Source organism: Wolffia australiana, chromosome 18, assembly GCF_029677425.1.
Source record: "Wolffia australiana isolate 7733 chromosome 18, ASM2967742v1".
In the NCBI taxonomy this organism is placed as follows: Eukaryota; Viridiplantae; Streptophyta; class Magnoliopsida; order Alismatales; family Araceae; genus Wolffia; species Wolffia australiana.
The window spans coordinates 567,988-588,409 of record NC_135852.1 but is presented as its reverse complement, the minus strand read 5'-3'; the positions used below and the strand labels follow the sequence as shown (position 1 = coordinate 588,409).

Below are 20,422 nucleotides of genomic sequence, written 5' to 3'. Positions count from 1 at the left end.
TTGGGCTTAAGCTTATTGGGCTTAACCCAATGGCCAGGACTTGGCCGAATTTGGCTAAGTCCTGCACAGGACAACCCTGTGCCCTGCGGTCTTGTGCGCTGGCTGCGTGCAGACCGGCGGGCAGAGGGCGGTCTCTGCCGCACAAGCACTGCACGGCGCCGCACAGCACTGCACGATGGTGGCTAGAAGACAAAAAAACTTTTTGGGATTCGAAGTAGGGAATGCAGGAGGAACTAGAGAGATAAAGGGAGAAATTTTATAGTAAGAGAAAAATGTTTCTAGAGAGATAAAAGGTCGAAATAAGACGATAGAGAGAGAAAATGAAGAGATAGAGAGAGAAAATGAAGAGATAGTGTAGAGAGAGTTTGAGAGGGAATTTGAAGGTGTAGATGAAGGAGATTTTTTTTGAAATTTTGTGGTGATGAACTGTGGATATGGATGGACGTCTAGAGAGAGAAATATCAGATTCTAGAGAGAGAAAGGGCCGAAATGAGGAGATAGAGAGAGAAAATTAAGAGAGAGTGTAGAAGGAGTTTGAGATAGAATTTGGATGAGCAAATGAAGAAGATTTTTTATGAAATTTTTAGGGGAGTAACTATGGATATAGATGAAGGTCTAGTGAGAGAAAAAACCTATTTTAGAGAGATAAAGTGGAGAAAATTAGTGTTTAGAGTGAGAAAGTGATGGATTTTAAGGGTAAATGGATGGAAAATGATGGAGAAGGTAGAAATCTAAAATCCTAAAGCCTCAATGCAAGTTTACTGAGCCCTCAATGCTTCCTCTCAAGTATGGATCCTTATATTTTTCCAGGATCAGGCATTTTTCAATGCAAACAAGAGACGAGATTAAGAGAAAACTTCAATAAACTTACATTAAGCAGGTTGAACAACCTGGATTCTGAAAAATATCTTGTCCTGTTGGCCAGCCACTTGCTAGAGCACGTCCAGAATCAGGGAAAATGAGGGAGAAAAAGTCTATTTATACATTATGAGAATTACTTAAATACCCCTTTGGGCATTATCTATTCTCTTTTCTTGCCATTTTGCCTCATTTTCTCCATGGGTTGAGAGCTTTGCCTTGTAATTTCCAGTTTGTTTCTTTTGTAATGTGTTTGCAGGGCCAATATGTAGGTCAGGTCGTGGTCCAAGCCCCTCTGGTCTCTCCTTTAAAATCCCATAATTTTGTTTCATCATTTGCAGCCCATTTTGATAATCACTAATCTCCCAAAATCCTTCAATTTTTCTCATAATGATATCTTCTAATTCTTGTAAATTTCTTCACATTTGGAACTATAAAATACTCATCAGAAATAAAACTGATTGACTTCATAGAAGTCAATGAAGTTAGTGAAAAATAATCATAATGTGCAAAAGTTGGAATTATTAGCTAATGCATAAATATTTGGTTAATTCAAACAATAACATGATAAATTATAAATTAATAATATTAAAAACATCTAAAATGTATGCAAATATAGGTTCATTTATCATGTTATCATGTATCCTTCGAATAGGAATGTTTAGAACACATGCTTAAAGACTAGTGATCTCCATATTACAATCTCATCATAATTCACTATGTCCGATAATGTATTCATGGACTTCATTATACGCATCACACGTGCACTATAATGAATATGTTCTATTAATGAACATGGAACGAGATGTGGAATGCGTGATTGGCTTGCCGGCCACATATATTTCAATCATTGTATTGCGTCAAGCAACAACAATACAAATGAGAAATGACAATATATTATCACTTCTGTCTGAAGTTTTGACAAATATCTAAAGCACCCTCAAATTTTAGTTCAGATTGTTTCTTTAGTTTCAGACATTTTGATCAAATCAATCAGCTCTATTCCACCGATGCTAGAACATTATCTGATGATATATCGTTAACTCCTTTTAAATGTAAAAATAACATTTTTTCTTACATTACAAAAAAATTATATTTAAAAAATATATATCCAGCACTCCAAATAGATCAATAGAATCATTATTTTACTACAAAGTCAAGCAACTAAACAAAGTATATCTTCTAGAAGATATGAAACTCAGATTATGTCAAAATGATAAATTTTACAAAACATAAAAATTCACCTCCTAAATCCAACATCCATCACTATTATTTTTGGATGTTTCAAAATAGCATCTAATATAATAACTGGATCAAGACTTAGGCCATTAAATATTAAGAATTGATGAAAAATAATGTGGTCCATAGTCCCTCAAAATCCAAGCTATCATTTCGTAGGTTGGAGGTGAGTTTATAACAGAAATACAATTCAAATGGAAGCTTTGACAAATGTTAAGCAAGATTATTTTCAAGGGATACGATCATCAAGGTGGATTTAATTTCCTCTAAACATTTAGTCCAGTTATTAAACATCTAACAATAAGGCTACTTTTATCCACCATAATTAGTCAAATCTTAAAATTCCCCTATTTTATGTACTAATGCATTTTACATGCACCAACCTTAAGGATTCACTAATCCTAATTTTAGCTTATATGTGTAAACTTAAATAAATCAATATATGGTTTACAAAAAGCTCCAAGTGTCAGGTTCAGTAAACTCTCTTCTTTTATTCCAAATATCGGTTTTGTTGTCCATGATATTTTAATTTATCAGAGTTTTAAATAGAAAATACATTTAATATTACACCATTGTTTTCATATTTGAAGTTCAGGAACACCAAATTATTTTATTGGCATCAAATTAACCCCTCATAGAAAAGGTTGCATTTTGTCAAAATCATAACATATCTGCCCTTTATTTCGACAAGCAAATATCAAAAACAGAAAACCACTATATGCGTCATTATCTTCATCATGTTAATATACTAATAATAATGATGCACATGATGAGTCTCTTATAGAAGCTATGTGGTTCAAAAAACCACATGATATTATATTTTTCATCAAGTATGGAAAAAATGAAAAATCCATCAAATATCAAGACGACTATCTTAAGGCCCCAAATGCAGCAGATGCCGGTACTGAATATCAACTTGAATATCAAATATCAAAGCCCAATATCTCGATATCAGATATCAAAAGTTTTATCTAGATAACGATATCCAATAAGTGGATATCAGTTTAAAAACAAGCACACATTTTCCCATATGGAAAAATGTTAAGTTTATAGTAGTATATATAGTTTGGAAATTTTAAAGTTGGAAACAAACTTGCTCTCTACCTATTGCAATTAGTGAATGGTAGCTTGGCTTATATTGAGCCCCAAATGGAAGCAATTCGGCCCAATATCACATATCAAATATCAGATATCAATTTGAATATCCAATATCAAAACCCAATATCTGGATATCAGATATCAAAATTGTTATTAGATATCAAACTTTACTGTCCCAATAATAATTTTTGGCCAACCTTATTAATTAACAATATCAACATATAGATTAATTAACCAATGATTGATTTAACCCAATTGATAGGTTAAGTTTCAGCCCGTGGGGTGCCAAGCTACACTTCATGCTCTAGAAGATACATAGTAGTGTTTGAACTCTCTCATGGAACCTTTACCATCATCAGTTACCACATATGTATAATCTATCATCCACGAGAGACTCTCGAATGACTTAGGCAACGATTGATCTTCAAACCCTAATTTTTTGTTCGATTAGTACTAATGCATAATGGGGATCATTGGAGAATGCCTTATCCAATATCCTCACTATCCTGGCCACTGATTTTCTGCATCCTCTTTCTTCAGTCAATATCCTCTTATATGGAGGGTGGAGAATCAAGTATTGACCACTTAATCATCTCCGCGAGCTTCTTACTACATCCAAGCTATGACATGTTTGAATCCCTTGATTAGATGTCCATAAGTCATAGTCAAAATGTTGTTTTTCATCCACGAGATATTGTTGGTATCTCAGGTTAATCGATCATGTATACAATCGTAACATAAATCAACCGTATTAGCATTTAGGTATATTACCATTCAGGGATTCTTCCAATCATTTCAGTGAACTCTTTCTCCAAAGAGCACCACTATCTGTCCTTAGTGTCGCACACTAATAGCCACTAGATCAGCTTTACTTATCGTATAAGTATTACTGCTATAATATGAGGATAATTCGATGTCCATCTCAACAATCCATCAAATAGGAATATTTAAAGTACACGTTTAAAGACTAGTGATCACTTTATTATGATATCATCACAATTCACTATGGCACTGCACGTATTCGTGGACCTCATTATAAACATCACACTAGAATAATAAGGAACATGACATTTTATTCAATGAACTAACATAAAACATGGTGGTGTGATTTGGCTTGACGGTCACATAATATCCATCAATGGTGCAGTAACAATGTATGGTGATTTGTGCCTCCACATAATATGGTAATATTTTAAGGTGTGAGATATGACATAGTGCGGTAATTATGTAAGGTAATGTGAGCCACAAAATTGTCTAGTAAGAGACATGTCTTAAAGGAATATTGTGTGCATTAGAAATATTGCCACCAGGGCAAGGTGGTGTCATAAGAGGAGGAGACAGTGTGAGGTGGCAGCCAAGGTACTGACACAAGGAGGTAGTAATGGAGATGTCACCATGCTGCAGTAAGAATTCCTTGGTATATAGGGAGCCCAAATTAAATCCCTAATGGGCTGTATAGGAAGCCCATTATGGATAGATTAACGACATCCATAACCCTGATGGGATAAGGGTTCATTTTGTATTGGGTAGGATTGCTCACCCATTAGGCTTATATTCATGGCTCCATTGGGTTGTATCTACAACCTAATCTGTTTGGATTCAGGCCAACACATAACATCTAATAGGTATACGTAATGGGATGTCTTGACTTTGAACTAAGATTTATCATTTACTAATAGCCACTCTTAATCATGGGTATAGATCTGTTAAGACTGATCTAATTACTCATTTTCATCTACCATGGTTCATTTCTTCTACCATGTAATATATATGAGAAATAAAGTAATTGGATGTGGAATACTGTGTACTTTCTTGGTAAGAAGAGAGAACAATTAATATGATATTTAAGAAAGAGAGAATTAGTGAGAGACAAAAAAGGGATGCATATTTCACAAAAAGGTAGGCTGATGAGAATAAGATGATATAATTTAATGTATGAGTTTAATTATAAATTAGATCCACATTAAATGTAGACCCAAAAAGGGGCATGGAGATGATACAATATACTAACTTTTTTTTCTATTTTGTGTGTAATACAACTTTTAATATATATGTTATGTTTTTCTCAGTATGTTATGATTCAGATGTTGGCAGATATCAATATTGATATCATATATATGACTTTTGGTGCAAGTGAGAGGATGTGTACACCCATTGACTCAATCTCTACCTTCCTCTTCCTTCTTCAGGATGCAGCAATGCACCAAGGAAAACTAAAATGAAGGGATACGGCTAACCATATTTTGATAGCTCTCCAAGTTCCCACCTTTCTTGGATTCAGGACTCCCCTCAATAGCATCTCCTCCTTCAAAATACCTCCACCCTCTCCCTAGGTTTCAAGTACTACCAACCTCACAAAGAAAGGAGGGTGCCCCTCCATCAAAAAAGATACAAATTTGTAGTGAGAAGTTTTAGGAAATGGGAGAGAGAGTTCTAATCCAAAATATTAGCCCTCCGTCTCCAATTTCCTGTCAGAATGGCCACATTGTATGGGCTTTATGGGCCATCATAGTATCAGGCCATGAAGACTACCTCTTTTACTACTCCAAGATGCGGCAACAGAATTCTACATTTCTTGCTTTCCCTCGAAACCCTCGACCGCCTCTACCGGCGGCGCCGTCGCGCCGGTCAGCCTCTCTCTATCCATCTCTATCTCTCTATCCATCCATCTTTCTATCTATCTTTGCATCTGCCTTTGTTTCTCTCTGTCTTCATCTCTCGATGTATATGTATCGCCATATCTCTCCTTCTCAACCAGATTCTTCCGGGTCGAACCCACGCTCTTCGTCATCGGAACTGCTACTGGGTATTCCCCATTTTGCCGTGCCGTAAGGTAAATACTTGTTCTTTGTTCCTTTTTCCGATTCCTGAGCTTGGCAATTAGTAATCTTCTGTTTTCCCCAATTTTGACGCAATCTCCCCGTCTCCGTTGCGAAATTTAGGGAGGGGTTTCGGTTCCTGGGTAGAGCAAGATCCCAAATCTACCTTAATGGACGGCAGCCCAGTTGAAGAAGAAGAAGAAGAAGAAGAAGAAGAAGAAGCAGAGGAAGAAGAAGAAGAAGAAGAAGAAGAGGAGGATTCGTTCCTCAGAGACAACAATGTCGACCTCAACGACGACACAGGCGGCCCTGCCGCCATTGCCCTTGACGTGAGCTCGCTGGGAGTCGAATTGGATTGCTCCGAAGCGGCGGAGCCGGCTCTGGGCATGGAATTCGACACCGACGAGGCGGCCAAGGAGTTCTACGTGGCCTACGCCAACCGCGTCGGCTTCGGCGTGCGGATGAACAAGTCTCGCCGCTCGCGGCGAGATGACAGCGTGATCATGCGGCGCTTCGTCTGCACCCGAGAGGGCTTCCACTCGAAGCGGGTCATCTACGACGACGGGAAGAAGAAGAGGAAGAGGGGCACCACCCGGGAGGGCTGCAAGGCCATGATCGAAGTCATCAAGAAGGAGCACGGCAAGTGGGCCGTCAGCAAGCTCGTCGCCGACCACACCCACCCCGTCCTCCAGCCTCGCCGCCACCCCGACAAGCCACTTGCCACGGGCAAGCTCTTCGACAGGGCGAACAGCAGCAGCAGCAACAACAACAACAGCAACCCATTCGGAGAGGGCGGCGAAGCGCAGAGCATACTCCAACACTTGAGGAGGATGCAGGCGGAGAACCCGGCCTTCTTCTACGCAATGCAGGTGGACAACAACAATTGCATGACCAATCTCTTCTGGGCCGACGCCAAAGCCCGGCTGGCGTACCGCCACTTCGGCGATGCGGTCACCTTTGACACCACCTACAAGAAGACCAAGTACATGATGCCCTTCGCTGCCTTCCGAGGGGTGAACCATCACCTTCAGCCGGTGGCCTTTGGCTGTGCATTGCTCATGGACGAGACGAAGGGCTCGTACGTCTGGCTGTTCGAGACCTGGCTGGCCGCCATGGGAGGCCGAGCGCCGTCCTCTCTGACCACGGACAGGGACAAGGCCATGGAAGGGGCCATCTCCCGGGTCTTCCCTGGGGTCCGCCATTACTTGTGCAAGTGGCACGTCCTCAGCCGCAGCAAGCAGAAGCTCTCCGACGCCTACTCGAAGCACGCGGCGCTCAAGTGGGAGTTGCGGCGCTGCGTGTGCGAGACGGAGACGGTGGCGGAGTTCGAAGCCTGCTGGGAGGCGGTGCTGTCCAAGTACTCTCTCTGGGACAATGCCTGGCTGCAGTCCCTGCATGAGATCCGCCAGAGATGGGTGCCCGTCTTCTTGAAGACGGCCTTCTTCCCCGAGCTCTGCGCCGGCAGCGGCGGGCGGCGGCGGCCGGAGAGCTTGAAGCAGTTCTTCAAGAGGAACTTCAACGTGAAGACGCCGCTGCTGACGTTCATCTCGCGGTTCGAGCAGGCGGCGGCGAGTCAGTACGAGAAGGAGGTGCTGGCAGAGTTTGCCGCCGCGTACTCGAGGCCGGCGCTGAGGACCCCGTCCACAATCGAGAAGCAGGCGGCGGAGGCCTACACCGCCGCCGTCTTCGCCGTGTTTCAGGAGGAGTTTCTGCAGTCACTGGGGTATTTTGCCGAGAAGATTGAGGAGGAAGAAGGAGGGCGGGTGTCTAAATTCAGCGTCACGAGGGAGGAGGATGCAAGCAAGGCATACACAGTCAGCCTCCGGGAGCCCGGGCAGGAGGTGGTCTGCAGCTGTGGCAAGTTTGAGTCTTGTGGAATTCTCTGCAGGCATGCTCTGCGAGTCTACTTCGTCGTCGGCGTCCGGGTCCTGCCGGAGAGATACATCTTGCGGCGATGGACTAAGGACGCGGTGACAATGGGGGGCGGCGGCGATGCGGCGGAGGACGCTCCGGACCTGGCGGCATGGTACAATGACCTGTGCCGGGACGCCGTCAGGTACGGGTTGGAGGGGGCGGCGTCGGTGGAGATGTACAGGGTGGCTAAGGCGGCGCTGCAGAAGGCCTTTGCAGAGCTTTCAGCTGCTGCCAAGAGCTTGCCCAGGAAGGCGCAGCAGCCGAGCAGCCTGCAGAGGATGAGAGCTCAGAAGCTGCAGCACAAGATGCCGCTTCCAAAGCTTCCCCACTGTCACGAGGACGCCATTGAAGGGAAGAAGAGGATCCTCCCTGGCAATGACGTGTAAGTAGTATCTGTAAAGTCCTACACCATTGCTTCCTATGTACCAGAGCTTTGTTTTTAAATTTTTGTGGTTTCTTCAGGGTAGCAGCCCATCCAACCACAGCCATGCCTGGCAATTTGCCAGAGTGCTAGCTGATGATGATGGTGGTGGTGGTGCTGGTGGTGGTTGGTGTATGTATTCATGTTTCTTTGGCCGCCTGATCATTGAAATGAAAGAATGTAAGACCATTCAGAAAGAAATGTGCGGGGTCCTTTTTAGCACTATAAGCTTGTGTTTTTTTTGTTTGTGCTCTTGTAATATGTAATGGCAGGGACAGTGTTTCTCTCTAATTGCGGTTATGTTGGTGGGTGGTCCTCCTCCCGGGTCTGCGGTGGCTTCGGCTTCCAGTCGGGCTTCTCGTCCCAGTACATGTCGTAGTATATGTGGCCCATCTGGAGGTTCTCCATGCAACACCAAATTCCCGTGTACATCTTCACTCTTCTTCTGAACTTGCGGTCTTTTTCCTGCATTTTTTTACAAAGCGTATAAGGTCTCAGAGAAAAGCAAAGAGACTGACTTGCTGCTTAGTTTGTAACAGAGAGGGAAAAGTATTAGCTGATTGGTTATTTTATAGGAAACTAGGTGATTGAATTATTTCTAGCTGATGAAGATCTTGCCTGAGATGAGAACCCCCCGAAGGCATCCTGCATGGAGGAGAACTCCAAGACTTTGATGCTCCTGTGTGGAGACAGCAGCTTTACCAGCTGAAACGCGAAGCCAAAAGAACTCTATCAGACAACCGACATTAATGGAGCAGAGACATTCTTCAAAAAAAAAAAAAATGGAGCAGGGGCATGAAAGCGACTGGGTTTTCAATCTGATAGGTCGGATGGACCAATCAATCCGACCTCAATCTGGCCAATCTGATCAACCGGATTTGATCAATTTGATTCGGGTAAGGGTCAATCCATGAACCAAATCTTTTGATTCAATCAGATCCTAATAGCAATCCCAAACAACAAAGAATTTAATGGACCGTCTCATCATTGCTGTTCTTGGGCAAGCTTAATGCCCTGAAAGGACGGTTCCCGTCTTGGTCTCCTGCGGCAGCGCAGCCCTCCGGTTCCTCTTTTTCGTCACAAAGCTCTACTTCCAGTCGCGAGGATCTCACCTGTAATGGAGTTTAAGAGGTTTTCTGTCTGTGCCATTGAGAAGAAGACTGAGGTTGATCATGAGGGCTGAGACAGTGTTACCTCCTCCGGCAATCGTGGGTTGTCCAAGAACGAGTATTCCCTGAAATCAATTTTGGGCCCAAACTCTTCTTCTGGCAGATCTTTGAGCATATTAGAAATCTGGGTCACATGCAAAAAAAAATAATTAACGGTTCAGTGATTCATTCACACATGTTTGCTGCTTTACAAATACTAACGACCAAGTAAATGAACTTAGCATTTGATAACATGGGAAATTGGGAAATATTGATCGGATGGGCGGTTTCAAAATTAAGGCGAGGTGCAAGTTCCCATTCCACACAAAGTAGAATTTAATGGAATGATGTGCAATGCAAAATCATGGTATTATGGGGTATATATAAATTGGGAAGAAGATACCTCAAAGACATGGTCTAGAGGGCAGAGGAATGGCTGCCTGGTCAATGTCCCCTGCAAAATTCCAGGATGTCCAAACCAAACTCTATCAAATCTGCACCACAGAGGAGGCATCACCTGCAGGCACAGAGCGAAAAAGTGATGAGCATTTTTTCATGGCTAGAGAGAGTGAGAGAGAGGTAGAGGAAACATAAGGGGGAGAGAGTGAGCAAGATGGAGAGAAGAAGAATCGGAGGAGGAGAAATAGCAGAAGGGATAGAGAGGGAGAGAATGTAAGAGAAAGAAACAGAGAGAGAAAGAACATATAAAAAGAGAACGAGAGAGCAAGAGAGAGGGAGGAGACGACAGAAAGACACGGATGGAGAAAAAAATATTTGAGAATAGAGAACAGAAGAGCAAGAGACTAACAGGAGGGAGGGAGAGAGAGAGAGCTTCATGATAAGAAAAATGAGTATGTTGATCAAGTTATAGTGTAACAATATCCTGACCCAGGAACCGACCAATCTCGGGACCGACTCACCAATGTCCGATTCAGTACTTGGGCAATAGATAGCGCAGTCCTTATTTGCTTCATCTGAAATGCATACAACCATAAATTCCATTATTGCAGTCTTAGTCACATAAATTGATTGATTGATATTAAGAGATGTTTCTAACACCAGACAACATCCACACTTGGGCTGGAATCTATTGAGCGCAGACCTGATAATTAACTAATGCGAAGTGAGTCTCCACTGAGTGTGCTCCATCCATTAGTAGGTTCTTAGGCACATGGGGTTTGAACGACAAAAAGCCCCCTGAGACATGCACCAAAGAGAAAATCAACCCGAAAACTAGGGCGGCAAAGTAACTCGTAGAAATTTTAAGAAACCCATGATATCTGCATGGATTGAGTTTTAAAGAAATGCTCCACTAAATAATAGGAAGAGCAGGAGAAGACCAGAAATGGCTAGAGGAAAACTGCAATCTCAAAGAAGTATATAATCGGATCTAATTAAAATCATGATGAACAGTTATTTGAAAAAAAAATGAATTCCTGGAATCGAAAGCCATGATGGTATAGCATTTGGACTTCATAGGTAGTACCTGGAGCATCATAGTATTCTGGGGGATCATAAAAAAACATGCCCTCGCGTAACCGGTGGCGCTTCCCTCCTGTCCCACCAAACTGGAACGTTGCATGGACTGCATACGGTTGTAGCCTGAGCTGCTGATACTGTGCCTGTCAACCAATTCCGTGCACACAAAGTAAAAACCATCAAATTATTATTTTTAAGATAAAGAAGACTTTTTTGAAGGTCCTGACAGGGTACTATGCCAAATCAATGGTCAGTCCATCGCAGACAAGAGAAAAAAGGGTACTACCTGAACGAAATACGTGTGTCCACTGCAAAAGATGGTCGATGGTATGATACCAAGTTTCAGTTTTCCATCGAACGCATAGACGAGCCCGTCTCTTCCTCCAACACCGGGACCATATTGTTTACGAATGAGTTCATTGAACCCGTTTTGATCCCATATTTTGTCATCGGAAAGAAGAAGGTCCTTCCACTCCTTGGCCAGCTTCCTCGTGGCATTGGAGGGACGCCAATGGAAAATTCCAATATTGAGGGAAGCATGAGCTGATGAACATAAAGAACAATAAGAATGCATAACTGGAACAAACTTGGAAACTGCCACTCACCAAAGTTCCAGTCTTCCAAGCTTTCGTCCAAGACCGTTGGCACTACTGCATCAGATGAAGAAAGGATGTCTGCCTTTGGAAAGCGAGCCATGTACGGAAGTGGATTCTGCACCAAACCAAAGCAAAGCATGACGCAAATCAAGACATTCTTGAAGTCAAAGAGAAATAAAGCCATAAAATCCATACCCTTAGCCAGACCATGTCAGTATCACAGACCAGCAGCTCAAATCCAAATGGCAAGAAGGAATTGATCAAGAACACTTTCTCTCTTCCCATCTTATGGAATTCAGGAGAACCCCAGCCAACATCAATCGTCTTCATGTGGCTGCCCATGTCGTAAACCGGGATGCCTTTCCAGTACAGCGCTTCCAACAGCTTGATGTCCATGGCACCTGTTAAAAAGACCAAAAACTCATATGGATTCAAATTCTAACATAACAAAATGCATTTGCTTATCACTGGTTTCAGTATAAGATAATATTACCGACTAGAAGGTTGGTGACGTTGACGTCAGTCAAGTGTTTGACCCAAGTCAGTATAAAATCCATGAAGGCATAGTTGCCGAACGTGACAACGAGAACATTGTCCTTCACCCTGTGTTTGACCAATTCTTTGGTCAATTTGAAAGACTCCAAGGGAGGCATTTTCGATCCTGCAGTGGGTGCATCCCATATATCTCTCTCCCATACGTTGGTGGGACGCACCTTGCGTTGAAGGAGACTAGCACCTGCATGTAAGCTTTTCTGTTAGTCTTCACACTCTTAAGAACTATATTTCTGGTTTCTTTCAAAAAAAAAGGACTATATTTCTGGTATGATCCACAACCATTATCAGGAAATTTCTGGTTCTTTCCCTAGGAAGAGTATTTCCCTTTAAATAAATGTAGCCTTCTTCTAAGGAGGTCGATCAAGAAGTTGTTGAATTGGCAGGGAGATCCCCCAGAGAGGGTGCGCACGCAGATCAAGGTCATTTGTCATTTGGCTTCTACAATATTTCTCCCTATCTCTCTTTCTTTACCCTTCCAATTTCATTCTTAATGCAGACCCATTGGGGGTCTCCATCAATGGCATTATCAGAAGTATTGCCCAGCGTTTTGATAGATGGATGGATGGATGGATGGATGGATGAATGAATGAATGAATGAATGAATAAGAGCTTGGAGAAATGAATTGAAGAGACTTTTCATTTTCAGAAATATTTCTCAGCGTGTTGATAGATCACGCATAAATGGATTGATGATTGAATGAATAGAATTTTGATAGACCACGCAGAAAAATTGCCCAGAATTTTCATATATCGCGCAGGTGGATGACTGAACCATTATGGAGCTTAAAACTCTAGGCAAACTGAATTTTCCCAGAAACTGCAGGCCATAACACAAACAAAAATATTGACGCGTTCTACATAGAGAGCCTCCTGATCATAGAAAAGGAGTTCCGCCGCTAACAATTCGTTCAGTTCAGGAATAAAAACTCCCTCTTAACACGAGGAACAGCGGGCGAAAACGATGACAAGAGTGTAAGTTTGACCACGTTTCAGGGAGATCCCATATGGCCGCGATCGACAACGGATCAAACCAGCCATGGATCGCAACTCACAAATTCTCTGGTCGGCCCCCTTGCAAGTTCTTATTGAACTTTAAGTTAAAATTCTGGAAAATGGTGAGACTAAAACGAAATAACTAAATCTCTTCGCCACGAGACGAGATCACAGTAGAAAAGATCAGAGATTGACCACTCACCAGATTTGCCAATGGAAAACGTGGAGGGCGACCAGGAGAGAACGCCAGAGTAGAATCCGGAAGAGTAGAATGAAGAGAGAATGAAGAACCCAGTAAAAAAAATTCCCACAGCAACAACGGCGTAGATCGCGAAAAACAGCGGTCTACAGCAAGATCCGGGCTGCTGCTCGAAGCAGCGCCCGCTTCCCATACCTTCGTCCCCGGCCTAAAAACTCATCCTTTTCTTCGTGGGTACGAAGGGAAACAGATCAAACGGCGACCCAGATTCCAAGAAATGTAAACCCGAGAGGGAAATCGCTCAAAAACCTTGATGCTGGATCCAAGAACCGGAGGAAGCGCTACTTTCTCCACAGTGGGTGACTTGCCGAACATTCAATATACAGCAAGTCAACGACGGAGAGGATGGACAGAGCTAATTGCACGTGATCTTGAATGTCTGTGGCCCCCTCCATCGCCTAAGTAAGAATTATAGGAGAAGACATGCTCTTTAAATGGGAGACGACCAAGGAAAGAGAAGCCCTCTTCTTTGAGAGAGATTGATCAACCAAAGATATAAGGAAGAGAGAGATAGACGTTAGCTACTAAGTATCCACTTGTACTGTTATCTAAATAATGGAGGTAGGAGAGGAAGACGGAAACATTGGAAATTAAATAATTCTAGGCCTCTTATTAAGTAATGTTTTATGGGGTTAATATTTATTTTATCAACAGTCTAGCCCATCAATACTTCTGAATCTCTCTCAATTCAACGTCTAGTTGTTGGCCTCACAAGCGTAAGTGAACAATTGTGGTAAATGATTCATCTCTGACACCCACTTACGAAATGGACGATACATACCAGCTTCACATCTATAACAAGTTTAGGAAATGCCGTCTCCTACCGTAAGTTTTGGTGATTGCCTTTTGATCTTTTTATTTTCTAATAAATCAACCTTTCTTCTGCCTTATGTTTCACCTTCTGCATCATATTTACCTTCTTCATACAGAAATTGCTTGAAGATCACAGATAATAATTACATTCAGATAGTTTCTCTATATTCAGATACTTGAAGATGACAGCTAGTAGTTTCTATTTTCCTTTAAACGTCGACGCTTTTCTTAGATTCTTCCCCCATTTGGCTCGTAAGTCCCCTAATGTATCTGTTTGGATTTTTTAATTCCATATTAAAAATATGAAAAATATATATGTCAGGAATGACTTTCCTTTTGTTGACTCTTGTCAACTTTGGAAGATGTCCAGAAGAAAATTCTTCAGAGTATTTAAGACTATCAGTAGTTGTCAGATCAAGATTCTAGAGAACCACCTTGACATCACATACAATAGTACAAAATTTGGAAGAGGGCCTACGTTCAGCAGTGTATCATTGCCCCCAACAAGGCTTGATTGTGAATGCCTCTGAGTCAAAGTGGCCAAATATCAGTCTTTTGCCTTTGTGGTATGGCAGCTCTCTGAGGTACCCAGGGAGGCAAGATTTTTCTGAACGTAGATAGAACAGTTGGTCTGTCAGAATGGCCTGGAATTGCCTTCCCCATCGTTCTACATGGATTCTTCTATGTTTCAGGCATTTCATGACAGCCCAAATGAGCATTTCACTACCCTAGAAGAATGATTTCCAAGGAGGTGAGTAATATAATAGCAAACGGTTGAAACAAATGAATAAGTAAATAAACATTAGATGATGATGTACTGAAGTAGAGGTGCTAAAACGTAAGCAACAAGAGATCAAAGATAATCAGTAAGCACAAAGTCACCCCCAATGGGCAGATGGTCACTGGGGTGATAGGAGTTTGGCAATCCTCCAACAATATCAGGAGACTCAACGGTGGGGACCTGGAGAAGCGTAACCGGACTCAGCAAGCCCGAGAAAAATATGTAGTCAATCGTTCCAGTGAAGCCAGGAGTGCAGTTGGTGAATGCTGGCTCTCCACCAGCAGATGCATAGAGGCTGCAAAGCTGAACTGGCAGCTCACCCTCACCCACATTCTTAGACACTACACACCTGTACACCTGCCCAAAAGAAGTTCTCCATCGTATTCAGACATAAAAAACAAGAAAAAGCAATAGAATTCGATTCAGTTCATTCGTGCAAGTTGAACAGACATCATCCCCTGGTGTGGAGTTGAAATCACCAGCAACGATGACCGAGGGAACCGAGTTAAACTTTCCAATGATCTGACTTCTGAACTTAGAGAGGCGGGAGAGAAGATACTTGGTTTGGGCCAGTTTCACATCGGCCCATTCTGGGTCCCTGAAGCAGCATGAAATGAGAAGCATGTAAGAGGATAGGTAGACGAAAGAAAAAAGAAGTGAAAAATGAACGCTCACCAATAAATGTGCGTGTTCACCACAATAACATAGTGATGGGAGGGGTCATTTAGTCTGAATGCCGCCATTATTCCTACGCAATCTCGTTTCAGCCTCACACGAGGGTCATTTGGGTTTCGATCGCTATGGTTGTCGTCACTGTTTTCTTCTGTCATATCCAGATGAAGAACAGATGTGAGTGTGTGAAGTGAAACAAAAGGAGGAGAACATGGCATTAAAGGAACAACCTAGGGTCAGCTTTTCATCCATCTTCTGTAAATCATTTGCATCTTCTGCTTGGCCCTCACAGCTAGAATCATTGGAATCACGAAGAAGATTTACCAGGTCATTGTATTCGATGGTCTCCTTCAAGATCAACTCTGCGCTGGACAAAGGGAGCTTTGTCAAATAAATTTTCTAGCGGAGGGGTCTCCCATTCATCTCTTTATCCGTTATTGATTACAAACATTATCTTGATTTCTATCTGTGACCATCATCCTACAAGTTCAACATGCGCTAGACTGCTTATGCTAAAATACAAAATAGTTCACAGAGAATCAAACTTAATAAAGTATGAGAAATAAAGATGAGCCTAGAATCATTCTGTAATTAAGAAACCGCAATACTTTCTCCTTTACTAAGGAAAACCCGAACGTGTGAAAGAACATTTCAAGAAAAAATGAGTACTTTTCTGGCTTGTAAAATATTCCACATCCATCCTGCTTCAGCCCTGTTCTCTTAGCATAAATGCTTGAATACCCCTCGCTCTCCATATTTTTCCGATAGAAGCTGTCAAATTCATCAAGTTCCTGAGATGAAAAAGATCCCAATGAATCAGGATATAAGAAAATCATGTTTTGATGTCATGATCTCTCTAAATTAGGGTTCGGCATGTCCCAAGAGATTGACTGCGACACTAATGCCGGAGTTAATGGATGTTTGACCATTTGATAATGATGGTATCAACATCAACAGAAGTCAAAGTCAACGTTGATACCAACATCAAATATTCTGGTTGACTCCGAGGATGACCGGACATTGACAGTTAACGATCCCAGTTACTTTAAATTTACAAAGCTTTTTCCAGAATCATGTCACATCAATCTCAATCGTCTGGCATCCCCGTCCGTCAAATATCAGCGTCGTCAACGTGAAGCACCGCAGAAAATTTCAGTGTCATTTGTCAACATCAAGGAGGTTCAATTATGTTGACGGGTGTCAAACCATACTCTCGATCATTGCTCACTTGTAAACAGAGGAAGTCAGCCTTGAAGCTTCTGAGGAGATTTAACACAGCTTGAGAGCGCGCTTTCCACCTGAGAACAACTGTCTCGTGAGCCCAAAGAAATTAATAAAACAGAAACTATTTGTCTGATCGTACAGTGCAATGAAAGAAAAAGATGCATTTTTCACTCGAAGGAGAAAGAGGTAATTTATTCCACTCAACCTCAAGCAGGAGGACGGCGAATGTGGAAAATAAGAGCTTTTGACGTAAACCTGAAAAAATAGAAGAAATCACTAAAATCAAAATCCCCTCCATGAAAGAGGAAGAGAGCTGATGTTTTGAACAGTAAATTAAACCTCACTCTGAAGCTCCCTCGCGATGTGATTGAAATTGACATTAACAGAGAAAATGATGAGAAAAATAAGGTTCTTTATCTTCCTCTATGAACTTAAATAACAACATACAAGGTGACCAGAAGGAGAACGAAACCTCTGACAGAAAATAAGCAAATTATTTTCCAACTTATCTTGAAGCAAGTCAGTATTTAACACGGAAAAATAAACAAGATATATAAGCATGTATATATCTACCTTGATTATGCTTTTTTGAGCATAATCAAGGTAGATATATACATGCTTATATGGTTTCAATTATTAGTACTCGATCAAACTAATTCCACAACTTCCTATCCTGGACAACTGGAAACAGAATCCCGGTCAAACTAATGCCTCCTTCCAACGCATTCAAACTAATGCCTTCTTCCAACGCATTCAAACTAATGACAGTTATACTCTTGCTTTTACAAAAAATGCGCCAACATTATATCTGGATTGAAGGACAACGATGAGAACAATATATCATCGTCTTCACCTTCACATTCAACAAAAATCGTCACATTTACATCTATTCTATGGTTCATTCCGTTCCTCTGCAATGATTTAAATAATTTATTTCTTCAGGGAAAACGTAAGACGATGAATATAGCTTTGCCAATGCAACCAAATGAATCTATCTACACCCATGAACTTACCTGGGCCAAGATATTGTAAGAAACGAGCCGAAATCCAAGTCCTGAAAAAATAAGAAGGGAAAAAAGAGGAACCCTAGAGTCAGTGCATCCTTAACCAGCCGGGATTGCGAAGATTCACTCCGAAAGACAACAAGCAAAGACGCACCGCACCTTCTTTAGAAGATTTCCCCAAGATGCCTTCTTCCGCATCGATGGGGATGAATGTGGGGGCAATCTTTGACGTGGCTTCACTTAGCTTGTTCGCCATACAGAAACTACTGCGAAAGAACTGGAATCATTAAAAACAAGGAGAATTTTCGAAAAATTGAAGGAATTCGCGCTTGTTTACCGCATAACTCACCGGAGACGCGGCGAAAATTGCTTCTTATAGGGACGGTGGCCGACGACGAGCGGCAGAGGGGCGGCGCGCAGCATCCCTTCTTCACTGGGAAAGTGGGGGGGAGGGGGGCGCGCCGCGGTCTAACCGAAGTGCAGCCGGACCGGACCGAACCGTGACCCGGGCTTGGTTCGGATTTTTCCTGGTTTCGGTACGAACTGTGGATTGATCCGAAAACCTGAACACAATATTATATATATATATATATATATATATATATATATATATATATATATATATATATAATACTTCTAAACTCTCTCTCTCTCTCTCTCTCTCTCTCTCTCTCTCTCTCTCTCTCTCTCTCTCTCTCTCTCTCTCTTAATCTCTCTCTCTTACTGTCTCTCTCTTAATCTCTCTCTCTTACTGTCTCTCTCTTATTCTCTCTCTCTTATTGCCTCTCTCCCACTCTTCTTGTCTCTCTCTCTTACTGTCTCTCTCTCTCTCTCTCTTATTGCCTCTATCCCTCTCTTATTGTCTCTCTCCCTCTCTTATTGCCTCTCTCTAGACATGGTCGGTCTGTTCTGTTCGTTTAAAACGAACGAAAAATTCACACAAACGAACCTCACAGGGGTCTGTTCGTTGTGCTGTTTTTTTTATGTGCAAAAATTAGAACAGATGTTCGAACAATTTGCACAAACCGAACAATTCACACAAACCGAACAATTCGCACAAAGCGAACAAATTCGCACAAACAATCAAATTCGCACAACCGAACAAATTCGCACAAATGAACAAATTCGCACAAAACGAGCTAAATTCGCACGAAGAGAACATAATTCGCACGTAGAGCAAAAAATTGCACATAATTGCTCGTAAATTGCATAAAATTGCACAATATCAAAAAAAATTGTTCTGCATCTAGCAAAGTATAATATACTAAAAATATTCTAATTTATTATATATTATACTAATATATAAAAAAGGGAGATAATAATTTAAATGGAGAGTTTATTACAGTGTGTTTGTTATCATGATGAAATAGTTTATTAAGATGTTTGCAAATTCAAGAAGATGATGAGTGTGAGGAAAGATTTTAATTAATATTATTATACGATGAATAGAGATTTTAGTAGGGAAGGTATTATAAATTTTTAAATAAGAGATAATTTAATTAAAAATATAATTTGAGAGTTTAAATGACTAAAATGATAAAGAAACGGGCATAATAATTCATTTATATTTAGAGTAGATCGTACGGTCCGGTCTGATTTTTTCAGCCGGCGTGCGAATTTTTCAATTGCACGAAAGCTTTGTCCGATGTGCGGCCCGATTTTGTGCGACGAAATCGTACCACACATCACACAAAATCGGAGAAATGAACAAAAACTGGGATGCATTTCTTTTTATTCAGAGATATGCCCCTCCGCCTATCTCTCTTCCATATTTCTCTAAGCAAAAATGGTGATATATTTATTTAAATATGTTATTAAACCTCATTTTTATTTTTAATAAATTATAAAAAATAGATTAAAATTCTATAAAAATCGAGTAGGGTTTATAAGTTAAAATAAAGCTATCTAACCTTAATTCATAATGATTTATACCAATTTTCTAGATTTATTTGTATTGATATTTTTTTATGAAAACTCACAAACTGTTGAAATTTTATTTAGTCAAAAGAGCTCATCAGAAAAGTACTATTTATACAATTCTGGTATCTGCAAATATACCAGAATTTTTTGATTGACAAAATTAAACTTGGCATTTTTAAGTTTAAATTTTTAAGCTTAAAGTTGTTCATTTTTAAGCTTGGCATTACTTACTAGAAGTTTAATTGACAAAATTAATGAGTCCATGCCAAACAACTAGTAATATAGACCTAATGTGTCAATGAGTGCAAAGTTTTTATGACTTAAAACTATGGATGACCAAATATATACGTAAACACTGATAGATACCTAACAATTCAATATTTTGTAAATATTAATACAAACATTTATAGATGGAAAAGTCCAAGTGCATTTTGAAAGCATAAAAGATGTTCTGCCAACTTAGTTTCATAAACATCAAAGGAGCTGAGAGACAAAATGACTGACTTTTTTTTGGACAACAACAATCATTGCTGGAGTGAAATTGTGACACTCCCAAAATGTGTTGTCATTCCATTGAGTATTCACCACTTCTCCTCCATGTGTTGCAGGGTTGAAGTCTTCTGACCGGA

At 41.1% G+C, this 20,422-nt stretch overlaps 3 protein-coding genes across 6 annotated transcripts; 1 reads left to right on the top strand and 2 right to left on the bottom strand.

Annotated features, from left to right (window-relative positions):
* Positions 1–5,750: 5,750 nt before the first annotated feature.
* LOC144715172 (protein FAR1-RELATED SEQUENCE 9-like) lies at positions 5,751–8,664 on the top strand. The gene is made up of 3 exons (XM_078590075.1): positions 5,751–6,028; positions 6,138–8,310; positions 8,391–8,664. Exons 2-3 carry the CDS (start codon positions 6,185–6,187, stop codon positions 8,440–8,442), a joined length of 2,178 nt encoding a protein of 725 aa, XP_078446201.1. The 5' UTR covers positions 5,751–6,028; positions 6,138–6,184; the 3' UTR covers positions 8,443–8,664.
* Positions 8,543–13,783, bottom strand: XEG113 (xyloglucanase 113). The gene is made up of 13 exons (XM_078590076.1): positions 13,323–13,783; positions 12,066–12,308; positions 11,768–11,973; positions 11,582–11,687; positions 11,263–11,519; positions 10,984–11,119; positions 10,600–10,694; positions 10,418–10,471; positions 9,901–10,014; positions 9,544–9,642; positions 9,327–9,461; positions 8,968–9,054; positions 8,543–8,814 (listed from the first exon to the last, which is right to left on the bottom strand). The coding sequence occupies exons 1-13, from the start codon at positions 13,510–13,512 to the stop codon at positions 8,647–8,649; spliced, it is 1,890 nt and encodes a 629-aa protein (XP_078446202.1). The 5' UTR covers positions 13,513–13,783; the 3' UTR covers positions 8,543–8,646.
* Positions 13,784–14,966: 1,183 nt separating this feature from the next.
* LOC144715210 (carbon catabolite repressor protein 4 homolog 4-like) lies at positions 14,967–18,377 on the bottom strand. 4 transcript variants are annotated; one of them, XM_078590132.1, is made up of 10 exons: positions 18,223–18,377; positions 18,033–18,139; positions 17,883–17,923; positions 17,075–17,124; positions 16,874–16,943; positions 16,315–16,436; positions 15,876–16,012; positions 15,649–15,796; positions 15,424–15,571; positions 14,967–15,330 (listed from the first exon to the last, which is right to left on the bottom strand). In XM_078590132.1, the coding sequence occupies exons 1-10, from the start codon at positions 18,294–18,296 to the stop codon at positions 15,046–15,048; spliced, it is 1,182 nt and encodes a 393-aa protein (XP_078446258.1). In that variant the 5' UTR covers positions 18,297–18,377; the 3' UTR covers positions 14,967–15,045. The 4 variants fall into 4 exon arrangements, with proteins under 4 accessions (XP_078446258.1, XP_078446259.1, XP_078446260.1 ...); XM_078590133.1 differs by having other exon boundaries at positions 18,033–18,136; positions 18,223–18,376; XM_078590134.1 differs by having other exon boundaries at positions 18,211–18,314.
* Between the last annotated feature and the right edge of the window lie 2,045 nt (positions 18,378–20,422).

Coding starts and splice junctions, on each gene's coding strand:
- LOC144715172 (XM_078590075.1), top strand. CDS start 6,185: ATGGACGGCAGCCCAGTTGAAGAAGAAGAAGAAGAAGAAGAAGAAGAA. Junction 8,311..8,390: donor ATCCTCCCTGGCAATGACGT/GTAAGTAGTATC, acceptor TGGTTTCTTCAG/GGTAGCAGCCCATCCAACCA.
- XEG113 (XM_078590076.1), bottom strand. CDS start 13,512: ATGGGAAGCGGGCGCTGCTTCGAGCAGCAGCCCGGATCTTGCTGTAGA. Junction 11,120..11,262: donor GACACACGTATTTCGTTCAG/GTAGTACCCTTT, acceptor ATTGGTTGACAG/GCACAGTATCAGCAGCTCAG. Junction 10,472..10,599: donor TCGCATTAGTTAATTATCAG/GTCTGCGCTCAA, acceptor TATGCATTTCAG/ATGAAGCAAATAAGGACTGC.
- LOC144715210 (XM_078590132.1), bottom strand. CDS start 18,296: ATGCTGCGCGCCGCCCCTCTGCCGCTCGTCGTCGGCCACCGTCCCTAT. Junction 17,924..18,032: donor GGGGAAATCTTCTAAAGAAG/GTGCGGTGCGTC, acceptor TTATTTTTTCAG/GACTTGGATTTCGGCTCGTT. Junction 16,013..16,314: donor ATATTTTACAAGCCAGAAAA/GTACTCATTTTT, acceptor CCCTTTGTCCAG/CGCAGAGTTGATCTTGAAGG.